Source organism: Sturnira hondurensis, unplaced genomic scaffold (assembly GCF_014824575.4).
Source record: "Sturnira hondurensis isolate 20B ecotype Veracruz unplaced genomic scaffold, ASM1482457v3 Scaffold0000648, whole genome shotgun sequence".
In the NCBI taxonomy this organism is placed as follows: Eukaryota; Metazoa; Chordata; class Mammalia; order Chiroptera; family Phyllostomidae; genus Sturnira; species Sturnira hondurensis.
In genome coordinates this window covers 5010874-5031579 of record NW_028073279.1, presented here as the reverse complement: position 1 = coordinate 5031579, position 20706 = coordinate 5010874, and the positions used below count along the sequence as shown (strand labels likewise).

General features: G+C 33.9%; 1 protein-coding gene across 1 annotated transcript in view; it reads left to right on the top strand.

The window, feature by feature from the left end:
- Positions 1-20706, top strand: part of LRRC7 (leucine rich repeat containing 7) — a 307638-nt gene that overhangs the window by 180125 nt on the left and 106807 nt on the right. The window contains exons 11-15 of the mRNA XM_037043945.1: positions 11982-12111; positions 13171-13286; positions 14650-14719; positions 17033-17132; positions 19300-19424. Of these exons, the coding sequence (XP_036899840.1) occupies positions 11982-12111; positions 13171-13286; positions 14650-14719; positions 17033-17132; positions 19300-19424 (541 nt within the window). The remainder of the gene's footprint in view (positions 1-11981; positions 12112-13170; positions 13287-14649; positions 14720-17032; positions 17133-19299; positions 19425-20706) is intronic.

Below are 20706 nucleotides of genomic sequence, written 5' to 3'. Positions count from 1 at the left end.
TAGCAAAGTAGGTTGCCCTGCCCTGGCAAATACCTGGCAGGCATATACCTGGCAAAGGAACTCCACCCTTTATGATGTAACAGGAACATTGAAACAAAAAAAAAACAGGGTTCAAATGAAAGAATAGATCAAAGTTCCAGAAAAAAAATTCAACTAAGTGATGAGATAGCCAACCTATGCAGAGTTCAAAACACTGGTAATCAGGATGCCCACAGAAATGGTTAAGTATAGAGGTAAAATAGAGGAAAAGGTGAAATAAAGGAAAATGTACAGGGAACCAACAGTGAAGGGAAGGAGACTGGGACTTAAATCAACAATTTGGAGCAGAAGGAAGAAATAAACATTCAACTAGAACAGAATGAAAAAACAAGAATCAAAAAAAAAAATGAGGAGAGGCTTAGGAACCTCCAGGACAACTTTAAATGTCCCAATATCCAAATCATAGGAGTGCCAGAAGGAGAGAGAAAGAGCAAGAAATTGAAAACTTATTTGAAAATGTAATGAAGGAAAACTTCCCCAATCTGGCAAAGGAAATAGAATCCTAGGAAGAACAGGAAGCTCAGAGTCCCAAAGAAGTTGGGCCCAAGGAGGAACACACCAAGGCACATCATAATTGCATTACCCAAGATTAAAGATAAGGAGAGAATCTTAAAAGCAGCAAAAGAAAAGGAGACAGTTACCTACAACGGAGTTCCCATAAGACTATAGACTGATTTTTTAAAAGAAAACTTGCAGGCAAGAAGGGGCTGGAAAGAAATATTCCAAGTCATGAAAAGCAAAGCTATCATTTAGAATGAATGGCAGATATAGCACTTCCCAGATGAGGTCAAGTTAAAAGAGTTCATCACCACCAAGCCCTTATTATATGAAATGTTAGAGGGACTTAGCTAAGAAAAAGATCAGCAATACAAATAGTAAAATGACAACAAACACAACTATCAACAATGGAACCTAAAACAACAAAAACAAAAATGAACTGAGCAAACAACTAGAACAGGAACATATTCACAGCAATAGAGATCACATTGAGGGTTATCAGTAGGGAGGGGTGGGGGAAGAACAGGGGAAAAGGTACAGGGATAAGCACACGTGGTAGGTACAAGATAGAGAGGGCGAGGTTAAGAATAGTATGGGAGGGCCCTGGCTGGTGTAGCTTAGTGGATTGAGCATGAGCCTGCGAACGGGACAATCGCGGTCCGATTCCCAGTCTCAGGGCACATGCCTGGGTTGCAGGCCAGTTCCCCGCAGGGGCCAGCTCCCAGCAGGGGATGCACAAGAAGCAACCATACATTAATGTTTCTCTTCCTCTCTTCTTTCCTTCCCCTCTAAAGATAAATAAATAAAATATTTTTAAAAAAGAATAGTATGGGAAATGGAGAAGCCAAAGAACTTATATGTACAACCCATGGACATGAACTAAGGTGGGGAATGATGGTGGGTAGGGGGGTACAGGGCAGAGGGGAATAAAGGAGAGAAAAAATGGGACAACTGTAATAACATAATCGATAAAATATATTTTAAAAATAAGGAATTAGAAAAAAAAGAGAATCCTGTTGCTTTCTATTGAGCAAAACATTGAAGATATTTGCAAAACTAAAAATAATGTCACTGTTCTCACTGTTTTGGGAAAATATAGCTACTTTTATAAAAATGTTACTTATATTAATATGTCATTGTTTTTTATTGTTATTTAAACACAAAAAATAAAAAAATATTTAAAAAATTATTGTTTTAAAAAATATTGTTTTAATTTATAATGTGGTAGATACCAATAGTTATAAACCATATAAACAAAAGTTCTTAAGAGTTACCAGTACTTTTTTTAAATATAAGGGGGTCTTAAGGCCAAAAAAAATCTGAAAATTTCTTTTCTATATTACAACATGGATTAGATAATAAAATTATAACAACTATTATCTAATTTATGTTCTCATTTAAAAATAGTACTTGTATAGAAATGTTTTGTTTTTGCACATACAGCAGAAAATAGACTAAATTTCTAAAATTTTGTAGTACATCTTAAAAAGCAACCTGCATGAAGTAAAAATAATAGTTACTATTATTATGGCTTTATTTTACTTAGAAAATTCAGAATTGATAGATCAGAGGTTTCGTTTGAGGGCTAGAGTTGACAATTTTTTTTGATTCTATTAAATTGCAACCCAGATCAGTTGCAGAATGATTGGTGAATCGTCAAATAGTCTGCATGTTATTGTGCGACGCTCTACTTAGGACTCTGAGCACCACAATCCTAACAGTGTTAGAACCAGCTGCAGTGACCAGAAGCACTCTCATTCTGCGCATAGACTATTTCCACACATTACATTTGTCTTTGGTAATTTTTAAAGATGTTATTTATTTATTTTTAGAGAGAGTGGAAGGGAGAAAGAGAGGTAGAGAAACATCAACGTGTGAGAGAAACACCAATGCTTGCTTCTGAGCCTATAACTTAAACATGTGTCCTGACTGGGAATCGAACCGGTGACCCTTTCATTTGCAAACCCACACTCAGTCCACTGAGCCACACTAAACAAGGCTGTCTTTGGTAATTTTTAATAGTCCAAATATTAAAAACTACTGGAAGAATTCATTTTTCAACATTTTTCACAGATGACATAGATTCCATGACTTTTGTGCCAATGACTTCTAAAATTATTTATATTTGTAGTTGAATCTTTGCGCTTCTGCGTACCAGCTGCTCTAACAATTACATGTGCACTGAAAATAATACTAAACAACTTTTTGCGTGTGTTCACATTGCACCAGACACTATGTTTGGTGCTTTGTGTGTCTTCTTATGTAATTAAAGGAGTATACTATTAATACTATTCAGGGAGTATTTGTTATCTCCCCATCAACAAATACAGAAACTTAGGCTAAGAGAAGTTACCAGGTTTCAAAGCTATGCTGTCAGTTGAACTGTATATGATGCCTCTTAATATATGTGGTAGTTGAGTCACATATTTTTATAATATTTGGAAATTTAATGGGCCACATTGCTCTAGAGGCAAAGATGTTTCATAGGAAAAGAAACCGCACCCTGAACCTTCTCTCTCATAGCTTCATTGTCATGAACAAAAGCAATAAAACCTCAAAACTCTAGATACTTTAAAAGTCATTTCCTCATAGAGGTCAAACAGAAAGACAACTGGCCTGGGAATGAGAAAATCTAAGTAGTTATGCAAAGTTAAATAAGTCCCTTCTCTAAGGTGCTTGAGCCCTGAGGGACCGTGCCAGGAGCACTGGCTTGGAAGTCAAACAACATGGGTGTGAATCTTGGCTAACCACTTGCTGTGTGAACTTGAACAAGTTACTTAATCTCCTCATTTATTCTTCCACCTAAACCTAAAATTTTCTAATTCTTTAATCCAGATGTTTAGTCTATATTATGTCAACACCCTAAATGGAAAATTCCAGTAGTCTATGTGCAAGACTGCTGTGATAACAAGAAAATAAATAGACGTTCTTGTAGGTGCCTGATTGCTAAGAGCTGTGCTTCTCTCTTTTCCCTAAGACTGGACGAATATGCAAGAAACTGGAAATGTACATAGCTTTGGAGAAAAGAATTTGGGGGCTAGGAAATAGAGTAAATAGGGAGACTTCTTTTATAATACACGCTCTGTACTTTTTAAATTTTGTTCCATGTACTATTATTTTAATAAAAAAATTAGCCCTGGCTGGTGTAGCTCAGTGGATTGAGCGTGAGCCTGCGAACCACACGATCACGGTTCGATTTCCAGTCAGGGCACATGCCTGGGTTGCATGCCAGTTCCCAGCAGGGGACTCACGAGAGGCAACCATACATTGATATTTCTCTCCTTCCCTCCCCCTCTAAAGAAAAATAAATAAATAAATAAATTTTAAAAAAAATTTAAAGACAAGTCACGCACACGAACCCTTCATTGGATAAAACCAAAATTACTTTGCACTGAAATTCAGCTTTTCAATAGTCTACTTACTGGTGGTTCTTACCTATATTCCCAATCAGCAGCTTCATCTTCAACTGGGAACTTGTTACAAATGCAAATTCTTAGAGATAATGCAGATCCACTGAATCAGAAACTCTGGATATTGGGCCAGCACAATAAAGTTTGAAAACCACTGACTCAGCTTACTTTTATAGTTGTCAGCTAAGTATTCCCTCAAACCCTACTCCACTGTATCAGCATTAGAATTGCCTGACATGCGGCTTTAAAATGAAGCTGCTTTAGAGAAGTTAACCAAGTAGTTTGTTATTTTGGCTCTGGAGCCAGACCTTCTGGGTTCAAAACCAGGCTGGTTGATGTGCTATTAGGTAGCATAGAGCTCTAGATCTCTCCCCAGTAAAATGAAAACTGTAATACTAATGCCTAGCTCGGGAGAATATCATGCACACTAAATTTTTTATTTATTTTCATCTGTATGAGGATAGTAATATAACATGAATGAAACACCCAATACTTAAAAAGGTTTATACTTATTTACAAATACAGTAATAATACATTCTCTTAGTCTGCTCAGACTAACAAAGTTAAGAAACAAAAAGTTAAGAAACCTTTCAGTACCCTAACCTGAAGCACATGGAATCTTTTTTTAAAAGATCTTTTGCAGTGAATGAAACTATTTTCTACTCATAGGTTATAGATTTGTTCATTAAATACTTTTAAACAGTATTTTGCATTAGGGTATACTTTTCTCCTATAATAAAAAATTTTACAGATTTTCTTTTCAAAAATCTATTAATTTTCAAAACAGTCCAAAGACAGGCAAAGGTTAATAATAATTGCTTTGAAAAGAAGAAAACATTGGGTCAAATGAAAAGTATAATAACTATATGATGAGGACACTGGCCTGCAGTGTCTGGTGGATCATTATGGATAAAATGAGCATCATTATGGATAAAATCAGACTTTCACACAGATTATGAACCCGGTGGAGGGAAAGGGCAGGCATGGCTTTTCTCTCAAGGGGAGCAAGAACCTTGGCCCTTTTCTGACCAGACTTCATCGGTTTTCTCAGCACATTACATGATGGTCCTCATTTACTGTGCACAGGTTTGCTTTAGGTAGTTACCTTTTACAGAAAACAAAGGAGAGGATGCTGGTAATCACATCACAGAAGAAGGATATTTGCAAATGAAAAGGCAACAGTTGCTGAACCAGTTACACTGATCCTTGGAAAGTTTAGCATGGTTTTTTAGGGAGTTACTTTGCAGTAAATGTTTGCCACAAATCCGGGTGAGGGAGTTTTTAGCAAAAAGCAAGACTCAAAGCGGCCTAGGTACATAGCAGGCCTGATCCCCCACGGGAGAACCTATCCATGGGCGTGGGTCCTGTGCATCTCCCAGAGGGAGCTGGGCCCATGCCACACAGAACTGTCTCCTACAACTATACGGTAACGATAAATCTGCTCATTATTAATCAGATATTTCACAAACTCTCTAAATGATTAACTATTCCTAACAGGTACTATTTCCACCACAATTTGACTGAATTTGGCGTAGACTGTAAAATTTAGTATGATGACTGAGTGACTTTTATTTAGTAAACACTATAAAGAATATTAGTCTAAATTTTGTTAATTTGTTTGCACTGTTTAGAAGCAGCCCAAATAATTCACCTGATATTAATGAGAAAATTAAGGATGGAATCTAAAACTTGATTCCTAGCCTAAATTAAATATAATTGATTCTATAATCTCTGAAAATAAGAATAATGGCAAAGTTACTTAATGTTTTCTAAGTAACTCATTCTAAGTGTTTCGCATATACTAACTCCTTTGCATGTATTTAGTCCTTACAACACATAGTTAAGTACTGATATCACCCCCTTTTGCCCAGTGAAGAAACTGAGGCACAGAATAATTAAGCAACTAGATCAGGACATTGCCACTAGTAATGGCTAGAATCCAGACTTCATCCCAGCTGGCTAGCTGCAGTTTAGCCTATGAATCCCTAGGTTTTATAAACAGGCACATTTAAGTAGTAGCTTGTAATTTGCAAACACATTTTATATCTCTCTCTTTTAAAAAAATATTTTACTTATTTATTTTTAGAGAGAGGGGAAGGGAAGGAGAAAGATTAGGAGAGAAACATCAATGTATGGTTGCCTCTCATGTGTCCCCTACTGGGAACCTGGCCCACAACCCCAGCGTGTGCCCTGGCTGAGAATCAAACCGGCAACCCTTTGCTTCACAGGCCCGTGCTCAATCTACTGAGCTACACCAGCTAGGGCTATATCTCTCTCTTTAATTATTATATCCCTTTCAACTAAATCTTTGCTAATACTATTAGTTTTTCATAACCATCAGAAATATGTCTAGTTATGTCTTACTAATAAATGCTAGTAATTTTATATTTTGTCTACTGGAAGGTTTTACTTACATGAAACAACCCATTTTAAAAAGCAGATATCACAGTATAACCTAAATGTTTCAGAAACAGATTGTTCAAAAAGAACTTTAGAGTCTTTCTATCTCATAACAGGTCACCTTAATGGAGTGCCATATCTACACCAGCAGCTTAGTGTATATTTAATCTTCACGAAACTACATGTTAGGCATTACCAATCAATTTTACACATGAGAAACTTAGATTAATTGTCAACTTCATTCGTTTATTAAGTGGCCACACTAAAATTTGAACCCAAGCCTGTCTGAATATTTTCCACTGAATTACATTACTTCTATTAAGAGTTAAAAGTAAACTAAGAAACAGAAGTTCCAAGTCATTTATTTTTATGTTTATTAGCATCTACATTAATAGAAGATATAATGGTTTTTTTAATGTTCATAAATGATGTTAAAGTAAAATTATAGATTATCTGTGTAATATATTCACATTTTCTCTCCCCTATTAGCTATGTAATTGAGGGTTAATGAGACAGTAAGATTTTCCCAACCAAGACTAATAATTCATGAAGACTAAATTAAAGTAGAGAAAATGTAGAGAATATTTTTAGAAAATTCAATCAACACCATTGTTTAATTTCAAACATTACTACCTCCAGTTCTGTCACTTGTACCAATATGTGAAGTAACACAGAGCCTTATTGAATGTGTTCACAACTCTTATCATAATTAGATGGATTTTAGCTGTTACTGACATGTTATGTGAGTGTGTGTGTGTGTTTAAATGTTACTCTTAAAATATTTGGGATGGCTTTATTTAAAGCCTTGTGACTCAGTGTGTGGTCCCAGGAATGGAAGCACCCACATCCCCTAGAACAACGATTTTCAACCAAGGTGCTGCAAGAATTCTTACAACCTGACTGTTCAGTCAGGGGCACGGACCTCTTTTCCCTTAAATTGTCAAATAAGAGAATCACAACAGCCAAAAAACAATAGTGGTCTGGTGCCGATGAACCAAAACTATACCTCTTTTTTTTTGTCAGATAGGCAAAAATATATATTTTTGTGCCAGAAAATTGTAGGAATTAGTTTATGGGTGCCATAAAATGAAAGGGTTGAAAATCGTGGATTTAACCTTATTACAAATGCTGGATCTGGGCAACCCTCCCCCCCAAATAACTGAATGTGAATCTGCATCTTAGAAAGTTCTCCTGGTGATTTGCATGTGCACTAAAGTTTGGGAAGCATCACTTTAACGTGCCTTACACTTCCTCAGCAGCTTTTATTCACTTTGAACTGTATAATTATAGATTCCAGATAGAGCTGCAAAGAAAAAAAAGAGGTAATTTTGGTCTTTTTTTTTTGCACAAAGTATGATGAATGTATTTTTATTTATTAAGATATAATTGACATGAAACATTAGTTTCAGGTGTATAAAATAATGACTGAATATTTGTATATATTGCACAATGATCACTACAATAAGTCTAGTTAACATCCATCACTATACATAATTAGAATTTTTTTCTTGTGATTAGAACCTTCAGATATACAACACAGTAGTTATTATGTTGTACATTGCATCTACAAGACTTAATGATTTTATAAGTGGAAATTTGTACCTTTAGACTACCTTCATGCATTTTGCCCACCTCCCGGCCTCCATCTCTAGCAGCCGTTAGTCTGTTCTCTGCTCAGATTGGTCAGTTTGTTTTTAGATTCCACAGATAAGTGAGATTACAGTATTGTCTCTCTCTCTGAGTTTTTTCACTTACTTGGTCTATGCCAGTGATAATCTGAGTAAATGTGATACAACTGTACATATATGGATCTGGTATTAAAACATGTTGGGTGATTTTAACAAGGTACCTTCACTAAAGTCAGTTGAAATGTTAAATTATGAATTTGAATCTTTGGAAATTCAGAGATCATTGAAGAGTATGTGTTGTGCATCTAATAGCTTTCTCTGTGTCCCAGAGATATAAAATACTTTCAGGCTATAAGTTATGAATTCAGTATATCCATGCTACAGTAAAAATGTTGTCTTATTAATGCCAGAAGCTCTTGTTTTGCAGTCGTGGAAAACTGAAAAACAACCATGCTTCAAGCTGAAACTGTGCAAAGCAGACATAACCAATGAGGAAAATTATGATTATTCTGACAAAGATCTTTAAAAACCTTTTTCAAAACATTAAACACTTTTATTGTTGGTTATAAACGTATAGGAAAATGGAAAAATAGTAAAACCAATATTCATTTAGTATACTGTCAGCATACGCATTAGTAACACTAAGAACTACAGTGTTTACTTTGTGAAAAGAGAAGCTTGTCTAGATTGATTGGTGTTTATCTTCTTTGCATCCTATGAGTCATAACTAGAGTGAACACTCTTTTCTATGTGTCAGTGGATTGTCGTACTCCTTTCTCAGCTTGGATCAGCTTCCAAACTTTTATCCTCCTGCTTCCAATGTCATGAAGCATCTCTGCAAGGGTCTGTAATGTGAAGGGGATTGCCAGCATCCCTTCCTCTGGAACATCATCATTCTCATCACAACCAATTCCTCATTTAGGTCAACTGGTTTGCCTTTACTAAGCTCCACTGGAGCTTTGATTCACATCCTGCAGTTATATTGCACAGGGTGCTAAAAGTCTCTGCTACGCTGCACCTATGTTACCTGCTGTTCCTTCCTGCCATGATGCTTACAATTTTTCAGTGGTATGCTTTATGTCATGTTTCTTTCAGGACATAGCTAAAGTTAATGCACATTTTCCATTTGTAGCATTGACAGCTTATTAAAAAATCTTTGTACGATAATAGGCTTTCAAAGTTAAAATAACTCCTTGGTCCATTAGTTGGATTCATGAAGTTGTTCTTGATGATGAAAAGCAAATTTTCATTTTTATTTAAATCCGCCAAAGAAGTAGGATGACCAAGTATAGTATCCAACAGTAGCAGTGCTTTAAATACTACATGATTGTGCCTGTCTGTGGTCTCCCTCTGTTGCTGATTGACAAGTAAGCAACGTAACTGTGATTTCCTGTGTGTGTGCGAACTGAGCAGTGGATGTGCTGAGACTGATCACTGACAGACTTGGCAACAAGAAGATTCAGAGCAGTCACTGATCATGACCCTCGTCTCTCATTTACATTGTGATTTGGGAACTGAGGAGTTAGCAGTGAAGTTTATATTTTATAAAGTTACTCAGAATTAGTGTACTGAGGAAACTGAAATTTGAGCCATGTTGTTGAGGAACTGACATTATTTAATGAAACCATAATAACTGAAATCTGTGCATATCAGAACTACACAAAGTAAGGACTGCCTTACTGTGATTCAAGACTAAGATGTGTTTTTATGAAAGAAAAAAATAAGATACTTAAATTACATTTTTAATTGTTTAATTTGGCATACCTGGAACATACATCTAAAAATTTTATTTAAAAAAATCCCTGGTACTTTTATTACCACTCGCTGAGTATATAACTCCAAACCAATGATAGAAACATATTTTAATCAATTCTACTGAATATATTAAGTGGATTATGTGTAAGATACTGTGCTAGACTTTTTTTAGAAACAAAGCTATTGTAGTTTTCCCAAATACATTGATTCTTGCATCCACCAACACACACACACACACACACACACAGAGTCACACAGCCATCCACACCTGGCACCCAGGGACATGACCAGCCCTGAATGTGGGGACTTCAAAGTATTTACAGACATATTTATCAGGGCTCATTAATAACTAAGAAAATACATATCCTGAGAGTGTATTATATGGCAGGTACTGTGCTAAATTTTTTGCTTACAGTACTTGGTGAAACACTCAGAACAACTACATAAGGCAAGAATTCTTAGAATCCTCATTGCAAATGTAAAGAAACTAAGGCTTACAGAAAAGTTAGATAACTGGTCTAGAAGTTAGATAACTGGTCTAGAAGTTAGGTAAAAGAAAAAAAATTTCACTTAAGCAATACTTACCAAATAGATGATATTCAAAGTTGAATATTGTGTTCACCACATCTGGCTCTAACCATTCGAGGCTGTTAAGGGTCATGAACTGTGATTACCTTGATCAGGATTAGGCTGGACCTGACTGAATTAATTCTTTTTTGACGCAGGGAAAATGGGGCTTGATTTACCTAACTCTACCCAGACTTGTGAACTCATTTCACCCTCTACATGATGCGAATTATGCTAATAATCCTTCATTAGCATAACCCACTATTAGTACCCCATTTTGGCACTGAATTCCATGCCCCCTCAGAGCTCTACTCAGAGAATTCCTTCCCTGGTATGTTCCCTTACCTAGCAGGTAAACTAAATCAGCTTTGATTTTTGAGCTGTGGTTTTTGTTTTATTTTTTGATACACAAGATAATATATCTAGTAACTAACAGAGTTTGAGCCCAAATCCATTCTGAGTAACTGAAAACCCATAGGTTTAATTTCTGTGTAACTAAATGATGGAAGTCAAGGGCAATCAAACCAGCTAGTTCCAAGATACGAAAAAATGAAGCTGATTCTACAATCTAGCCCAGCTAACTCTAATTCATTCTTCTCTTTACCAGGGTGAAATTTCCCCTTTGGGGTTCCTTCCTAATACAGTAGTGACCGTGATATGAGTGGTAATGACAGTGTAATAAGATTAACAACATTGATGACAACTTAGATACAGCCAGTGCTAACTCTGGGCCAGCCCCTATTTCTTTCTCAGTTATCTCAAACCAGCCATCCAATGTCTTTGTTCCCTCGTGATAACTTGAATGTGCATTCATACGATCCCTTCCTGTGGACCTGGGGTCAAGCTGGCTAAGTATGGAGCAATAGTGCTTGTGACAAACTGGAGAACTGTGACCAAAGGCAGCAGCCATTATTCGTATTTCCATTATTTGTCATGGGAGAGTGGCCTGGTGTTGCTGGATCATTCTCTTTTTTAAGAGGTACCAAAAGTCTGGATCATTCTGTGGAGTTTACCACTCTTTAAGGAACTTTGTAAGTCAAACGAAACACATCAGCAGGTTGAAATGAGCCCTGAGCCCTGATGGTGGACTCGGCTCCAGAGGCAAACAGAGGCAAAGCGGTGAAGTGGAGCCCACATTTAGGTTCAGCTTCCTTACTGTGTGAGGCCTTGGACAAGTTACTTCACCTCTTTAAGCCGCCATTTCCTTATATGTAAAATGAATTTTAAAATAATAGGTATAGAATTATTTTAAAGTAATAGATACAGAATAAGTTATTTATATCCCCAGAATGCATAGTAAAACACCTAGCATTTAATCCATATTTTGTTTTTACTGCCGGCCCCTTTTATTCTCCCTTTCTTGGACCCACCCACTATGCCTTCGCACCTACTCATGCCAGCTAAATGTGTTCATTCCAAGGTCACACTTTATGAACATCTGACTATAAATGATACCTATGTTGGATTAAAACAAACAAAACTTTTGAAAGTGAGAAAAAGAAAGTATATTTTACCACATGGAACCACTTATTAAATGGTATTGAATCACTTGGCTAAATTGGCAAAATAAACTTATATAAATTATGCAGTTGCTTGATAAATACCTCTTTTCTGAATCTGGATAATATGTGACTTTTTTGCCATCTGACATTTTAGTGTCTAACTAATGTATTTATCTTTCCAGTTTATCTTTATTAGAGGAATTCGACTGTAGCTGTAATGAACTCGAGTCTCTACCTTCTACTATTGGCTACCTTCATAGTCTTCGAACATTAGCAGTCGATGAGAATTTTCTTCCAGAATTACCCAGAGAAGTGAGGAATGAACTTGTTTCTATTAATTAATCTTTAATGGTTCTGTTTTAGGATTAAATCTTGACAGATGCAAAGGCAGTGTAGTATCATACTTTGAGCTTTGAATATCTCTCTCTCTCTCTCTTTCTCCATATATATATAGATATATATATATGTAAGAACTGTCTACGTATATATTTGCTAATCAGTCTTTCTGAAATGACAAGTAAAAAGTTCTTATATTCAACCCAGAAAGTACATTGGACTTAAACATGGTTTGCAAAGAAAAGTAATAAAATATTGTAAATGAGTTAATGCTGAGAAATGATTTTAAGAATTTAATGTATGCAGTTTTCTTTGAAGAAAATTAATAAATATCATTTTGAAACAATTATATTTTCATTCCTAGATTGACAGATTTTTACTGTAAGGTTTTTAAAGTATCATGTTGCATGAAAATATTATTTTAGCTTCAGGATATACCAAGAGGTTCTGTTAGTTTTTATCTCTAAATAGGATTTTTATTTATAAATCTCAAGGAAAAAAATGTGACATACATTTTCAATTTAACATTTCCTATAAAACACTTCCATAATAAAGAAACAATAATTCATATATCATTGTTATAGAATCAAAAATTCTGAGTAAAAATGACAAATACCATTATAATATGAAATAAACCTAATTTTGCCAAAGAAATGTCAACAATACTTCATTTTTAATATCTTTAATCTATTGTAAAAATATTAGTACTAGTATTCATTTGGGTGGGCAAAAACAACATGACAGGAAAAACAATGAAGTTACATATTCTAATAAAAAATTTATAAAGAAAATCCTTCCTGATACATAAAAAAATGAGATGTATGTTTTTTAGTAGCTAAAGGAATATATGTAGAATAATACCCATACTTCAAAAAGGAAGATTATAAAAAGTTAAACAATACACATTAAGAGAATAGTTAGAGTGATAAATAAATCTTTAGTTCAATTGTTTTATGAATTATAAAAATTAATATAAAAATATAGTTTGTACTGTGATTCTTTACTTTTCGTTGTTGATGTTTTTGTTACCTGTAGATTGGAAGCTGTAAGAATGTAACAGTTATGTCTCTACGCTCCAATAAACTGGAATTTCTTCCTGAAGAGATTGGACAGATGCAGAAACTAAGAGTCTTAAATTTGAGTGACAACAGGTATTTCTGCAATATATCACAATCACATATTATTTACTAAGAGAAATTACTTTTTAAAAATAATTTTGAAAACAAATTCTGTGTGTGTGTGAAGTATATGGAATGCAAATGTCATGTAACTATGCAAATATCTCTTTAGAATATGCAGCAGCTACATTATTTTTTAAAGAGATACTTTAAAAAAGAATTCTTCAAATTTTTAATATTTGTTTATATTAAAATTATATATTACATATTTAAATTATGTAAAAGTTATACGCCAGAATTTATAAGTCAAAATCCTCCCATATACTGAAAGCATAATAGCATGAAGACATGGAAAATAGTTGAAATAAAAACCTACAGAATTTATTAATGAAATATGTGCATAGATATGTATACATGCAGACACGTGTGTTTTCATGTATACTTTTATGCCTCCAGTAAATTACATGGGCAGCATGTATATGGTCAACACCAGAATGCTGGTGAAAATATTGCCAGGAAGTTAATCCTCAATAGTCCTAAGGTTTGTACAGTATGATAAAGATAACTGAATGATCATTCAGTCATGTTCAGAGCTGGACAAAAAAAAAAAGAAAGAAAGAAAGGACATGACAAAAGTGTTATATAGGTGGATGGGTAAAAAGAAAATGTAAAATTGCAATTCATCTTTGTTCTCACCACAATTTTCCACAAATAGGAAAGGATAAAAAATATATTGACTGAAAGTAACTGCTAAGAAAATAAGTGAGTATGGAATAGAATGCTTGAACTATTTGTTTTTAGTGAGTTTCAGTCAGATTGACAATAATATGATAAACTGAGACACTTTGCAACAAAACTGCCAAGATTAGTTTTTACATAATCATGAAGAATGTTCAGATTCTGAAAGTTAAATGTGGGAGTTCTCATTCATATGTTGGTTTAAGAAAAAATTAATGTTAATTTCAAAAACCATTTACTTGGTAGCTCAGTAGTATTCCCGTGTAAGAGAATAAAACATTTTATGAAAAGGATTGCAATTTTATTTTTGTCAGGATTAAAAAGAAGCTTCATTGCTTGGTGCAAGAAGAGTAAGTCGTGTCAAACCAACCTTGTTTCCTGTTTTGACTGGGTTTCTAGACAGGAAAATAAGGGAAATTCATTGAATATGGTGCCCGATATTCAGCAAGACATTTTTCAAAATTTTCTAACTGTAGTCTTGTGGGTAAGATTAGAAATAGGTCATGGAGCTATCATAGGAAGATAGAGTCCCACGGGATTCAATTACAGCCCCCCTGATGGAACCAAAATTTTCACCTGGGGGGAGGGTTTCATGGTGAGGCATAGAAATCTCTCCATCTTTACCCATGCTACTTTTAGAATCTTCTTGTTTTTGCAGATTGAAGAATTTACCATTCTCATTTACCAAACTTAAGGAGCTTGCAGCTTTGTGGCTTTCTGACAATCAGGTAACAACTTTTATTACCTGATTTATTTTGTTTATTAAGATGAACTATAATCAAAACTTTGAATTACTAACTTTTTAAACCATAGATACCTGATAATTAGTGTATAATATAGGTTGCTTATCCCATAGAGGAGAGATTTTTATAAAGGTAGTGATTTAAATATGTATTTTATTGTTTCAGGCAAAACAGAAGTATGATTCTCAAGCTCTTTAAATACTTCAATTTAGCATCTACTTCATTCTCAGATATCTAATAGACATAATGATCATTTTTGTGAATTTTTAGCTCTAGGTGGTACATATGTGTCCTTAGAGGATGCACTTTAATTATACTTCTGAAGGTAAAGAATAAAAAGTTATCTCCACAATCCCCACAAGAGGGAATTATTATCCTTCATGTTCCTTTTTTCTCATAGTTTTAATTATAATTAACTTAATTCTAAAACTATAAAACTTTCTCTTATTAGAGAAATTTGCAAGTTTGAAGTATCTTTTGTAACTATCATCACTATATTCTGTAGAAACGTTCTGATATTATTTCTTTTCTGATGAAATTCATTACAATTGAATCAGTAATTGAATGTCAATAAATAATATTATTAACTGGAAAGTAAGGAGAAACAGTTGAAGACATCTGATTTGCCACCAGAAGAACTGATGGATAGACATTTTTTTATAATTGTTAGTTCTCTCTCACCCTTTGCTTGTAATCCTAAAATTTTTAAACACCTATCCCAAAATATAAATAGCCAAATGAAAACAAATCATGTTGAATTTGGTTTTTCACCATTATTTCCTTAGCATGCAAGCAACATTGTTCAGATTTCTAAATAATGGGCTACTATTGTAAAAAATTAAAATAAACTTCTACAAAATGTAAAATGTAAGTGTAAGAATAACACTTATATTTCTACAGTTATTCTACCTACTGAGTAAATTAGGTTGTCACTCAAATTCATATCTTATCAATGAACTATATATTTTGCAAGGCATCAGTATATCATTATAAATAAAGCATTTCTGGAATTAATGTGAATTATGCTAATGCAACAGTCTATTTAGTCTTGCCTTTGGAAAAAAATTTCCTAATATCATAATTTATTATTCTTGTGGAAGAATAAACAGAACAGTGACTAAATCACTTAAGTTTTATTTAGAACAGTGATTTAATGTGTTTCTGAGTCAGTTTTATGAGACAAATCAGTATCCCAATCCCTTTGTGTTTCATTTCTATTAATAAATGTCATAAAATAAGCCAATTTTAAAACATTACATAAAATAATTATCTCAGATATATTTCCATATATATATAGTATATAATATCAGAGTCCTAAAAACCCTTTCACAATAGTATTTTTGAAATCAAATTAATTAATAGAGAATGAAATATTACCATCCAGGGGTAAATATATTGTGATATCACAGATACAAGTATAGTTGCTTACCTGTATGTGGACCCTGTCTTTGATTACAAAAATAGCCCTTAAATACAAATGCTTGTTCTTTAACCTAATTAAATTCATAGATTATCTTTTTTTACCTTTTATTGAATAAACCTTTTACTGTTGTCCTATTACAGTTATCCCATTTTCCCCACGTTGCTCTCCACTGCCCCTCCCAGTCCTGCTCACACAGTAAATCCCCACCCTGTTGTCCATGTCCATGGGTCATTCAGGCACGTACCTTGACTAGTCCCTTCTTTCCACCCTCATCCCCCTCCTTATTCCCCACTGGTCCCTGTCAGTCTGTTCCTTGTTTCCACGCCTCTTGTTCTATTTGGCTCATTTGTTTGTTTTGTTCATTAGGTTCCCCTTATAGGTGACATCATACGGTTTTTGTCTTGTACCACCTGACTTATTTCACTTTTTGCATAGCATAAAGGTGATAGCAAATTCCATTTCTTATATTTGAGTAACACCTTGTAAAAATGAATGGGCATATAGAACCATACCAAAACCTTACTTAGTTGAAATAATTTAACACATTTTTAAAGGTCTCTTCAGAGTTAAAACTGATATTGTTCAGTGATGATAAATAATTTTGTAAAAGAGTATGCTAGAGAAAAAGAAAATTTTATTTTAAAGACCTTACAATTTGAGAATATTCTATAGCAATAATCTTATTTCATGTTATACTTCATAATTTCACTACTTTTTTTCATTGCTCTTCTTTTAAATTTTCATTCAGCTTGGTGAGTTCAGACTGTTGACTGTTATCATACATAAAACAAATATTCTTCATATTTTCTAGCTTACTGATCTAATTTATGGGTTTGTTTGTTTTTTGGTTTTGTTTTTTTGTTTTTTGCTTCCAGTCCAAAGCCCTTATCCCTTTACAAACTGAAGCGCATCCAGAAACAAAACAAAGAGTGTTGACAAACTACATGTTTCCCCAGCAACCTCGTGGTGATGAAGGCAAGTTGTTGGTAGAAATTTCTCCTATATGTCTATAATTATGGACAAAGAGATTTATTTTGTGCTGATCTCTGACCAGGGACATTGACACATGGGCAAGCCCATAAAGATAATTACCAGACAGACATGGATCATTTAGAGGTTAACTATAAGTGTGAATCTGATCTTCACACTACAGTATTCTAAGTAAGATTCCAAAAATATAACTCTTCCTCTTTATGTTAGGAACATTGACTTTTAGGATCAACTTCTTCTCCTGGAGGATTACAAGGCACAGGACGAGATAACCAAAAGTGGTCCTCAGCTCATTGAAATGAGCTAAAAAGAGTTAGGTATAAAGAGGAACACTCAAAGTGTTCACTGATTTCATGAATGAAATTTAGACATTTAGTCCAGTGATCCTAGACCTCAAATTATTTCATGTTAATAGTCAACCATAATAAAATGACTTGCAAATAGTGACACAACTTTCTTTTTCAAGTTGTTTCCCCTAAGCAACATTAGCAACTATAAGAATTGTTTTTGAAAAAACTAAATCTTTTTCTATGTTTCTATAAATCTAGATTTCTATAAATCTTCTATTATATGACCACATCACTCATAAAATGTTTTTAAAAGTTTGTCCTTTACTATTTGGAGCCCAGCAGAAGCTTTCATGCACGTTTTCTAGTCTTACAGTCCCAATAATCCTTAGGAGAGTAAACTCACTTTAATCCACCCATGAATTAAATCCACCCCATCCACTTGAATGACTCCAACTTTTAAAGAAAATTATTTGTATATGTATTTTTTTATTTTCATGGATAGCTATAAGAAATATCTTTAGTCTTTGGTTTATAAATGTAAGTGAATCATTTTGGGATATTTTAAAGTATTTTTATTCAAATTGGACTTACAGAATAGGAAAAAGGAAGAATTGTTTTTATGTGCATTTTTCAGACTTCAATAAAATTGATATTTTGAATGTATGAAAGAAATCATTGTATATACATAAAGTACAAACCAACTCCCATGTAAGAACTGTTTTATTCATCTATCTTTACTTATATTTATATTTTAATATCCCTAGATTATCAAAATATTCCTTTTCAAAAAAGTGTAGAGAAAAATGGAAATGCTTTATATTTATTGGTTATTTCTGAAGTCCAGTTTCACAGATTAAATCTCTAACTTGTTCCAGGGAGTGAGGTAAATATAATTAGGTAAAGTGATGTTAAGGAATTAGCTTTGTTTTGGTTTGGTTTCCTTTGCAAAGAAGAGTTAGTATTAAAAAAATTTCTTGACCTTTAGTCAACTCAACCCTCTGGTTTTTAAGGCAGATGTATATTAAATGAATTTTCAGAATCCCTTTCAACAAATCAGGAAATATTATGATTAGCCAACATTTTGATGCAAAGATTTATAAGCCATTTATTTTCACTGTTAATTTGAGACATATTTAGACTGAGACCTTCATGTTAAAGACTGAATTTTCCACATGTGTGTTAGCCCTAAAAATGAACTATCTTATATTATTCCCACCTCCAACACACATGTGGGTGCACACACACAAAATGGTGTGATCTTAGACAATTTGCAAAACCATTGTCATATGGTAGCTTCTATAAAATACTGCAGAGGTTGGTATTTATAAATATGGGCTGGTAATCACACAGATATGGAACGAAATTCTGCATCGGCTGCAGAGAAGCTGCATGACTTTGAGCAAGTCTTAAAACTCAGCCATAACTTCCTCATTAGTAAATTGATGGTGATATTAGTACTACCATTGTGCTATTGTGAAGATTAAAAGAGGCGATATTTTTTAAATGTTTAATCCAGCTCTCTATTATTTCTGGCCTATGAAGAGCTTATTCTTTGCACTGGAAAACTTCCCAATCTCAATATATAATTAATGTATACTTAGAAAAGCTGAATTTGTGTCAAGTTGTTAAAAGACCACGTAACAAATATCAGGGGAATTTCATTCCCTCTTTCTTTCTCTTCTTCATTCTTTCTTTCTTTCTCTCTTTATTTTCTTATTTTTTTCTTTATGTTTCCCTTTTTAAAAATGTTTATATTTGTTTGTAGCACCTACCACCACTGCTTGCCAAGTGCACTAACCACTGTTAACACTTTATGTAAAAAAAAAAAAATAAAGCAATAATATTTTGGAATCTAACTATAGATTTCCAGTCAGACAGTGACAGCTTTAACCCTACACTGTGGGAAGAACAGAGACAACAACGCATGACCGTTGCCTTTGAATTTGAAGACAAAAAGGAAGATGATGATAATGCTGGGAAAGTTAAGGTGACCTTTTAACTTTTATTTTTTTCTTTCTTCTCATTATTTTTGCTTGTTCAGTGGTATTATTTCAATAGACTTTGGGACATATTGAGTGACCTCTGCTAGAAGGTCAGATACGTCTTCAAGTCTCGTGGTGGTACCACCTCTCATGTGTAGCAGGATGGTCACTGTGGAAGCACTGCTGTGCTTGAGAATGAGACTAATGCCCCAATTCTGACTGAGCACTTTCCATAGGCCACCCCGTCTTACAGAATAACGTGAAAGAGATTCAAGGCGAGAAAAAGCCAGGGGAAAAATCAAACAAATCTGAGTGACGGGCTTTACCTGAGCATTTTATATGTCTTTTGAGACACTGAAAGGCTTTTCTCCTCACCACTGAGCAAAGCAACATGCGGACTCTATGAGGCCAAAATTATGCATTTTATCGAAGAACCAATGGAGTCATTTATTACATCAGCATTAAAGTCTCTGAAAGATTCTATGTTCCTGGGATATTTGAAAAGAATTTATGAGTTTTCTTAAGTTTGAGGACAAGTTTTAAAGGAGGTAAGGGCTGAACATCACCATTCAGCAGGTGATGTTCCTTAGGGAAAATAATTTTAATTCTTTAACTCCGAAGCACTCTTTTGAAAAATCTTTTATTGGAACTAATAACAAGTAACAAGGCTGAATTTTAAAATCTATATTTTTATTAATTAAAATTGAAAGTACTAAGATTCATATAGATTTTATCAATATCAGATCTTTGTGTTATCATTATAGCAGCATCTTGAATCTCTTATTCATTTAGATGGTATTATTTGTGTATGTTTTTCATCCTGGGTACTAACAGCTCTCACTCTTAGTAATTAATTTCCTAAGTAATTGTATGTGCATTCTTTTAGTAAACCTAGATTGTATGATGTGTCCTTTTCTCTCCTCTCAGTCCCACATTTTCTGAACTTCTTTCATAAGCCAACATACTTTAGAACCTTACTAGAATTAGACAGCAAGTAATTGATAATGCATATCTATATCATTGTAGAGAACCCAAAATGGATTCCCAAATCAAGATAATAATTTTGCTTTAAAATTGGATTAAAAATGTTTCTTGATAGCTGATTAGTGCTATCTAACAAGGAGAGACATTTTTATTGTGAATTCCTAGAAAAAAAACAATGCTAAACTAAAAATAAACAACCTTTAGAACAACCTTTAGATATCTATTTTTAAGGATTTCATATGTTAAATGCAGAACTAATGGATGATGCATTCTTTACTGGACCTTTGATTCATTGTTTTGCTT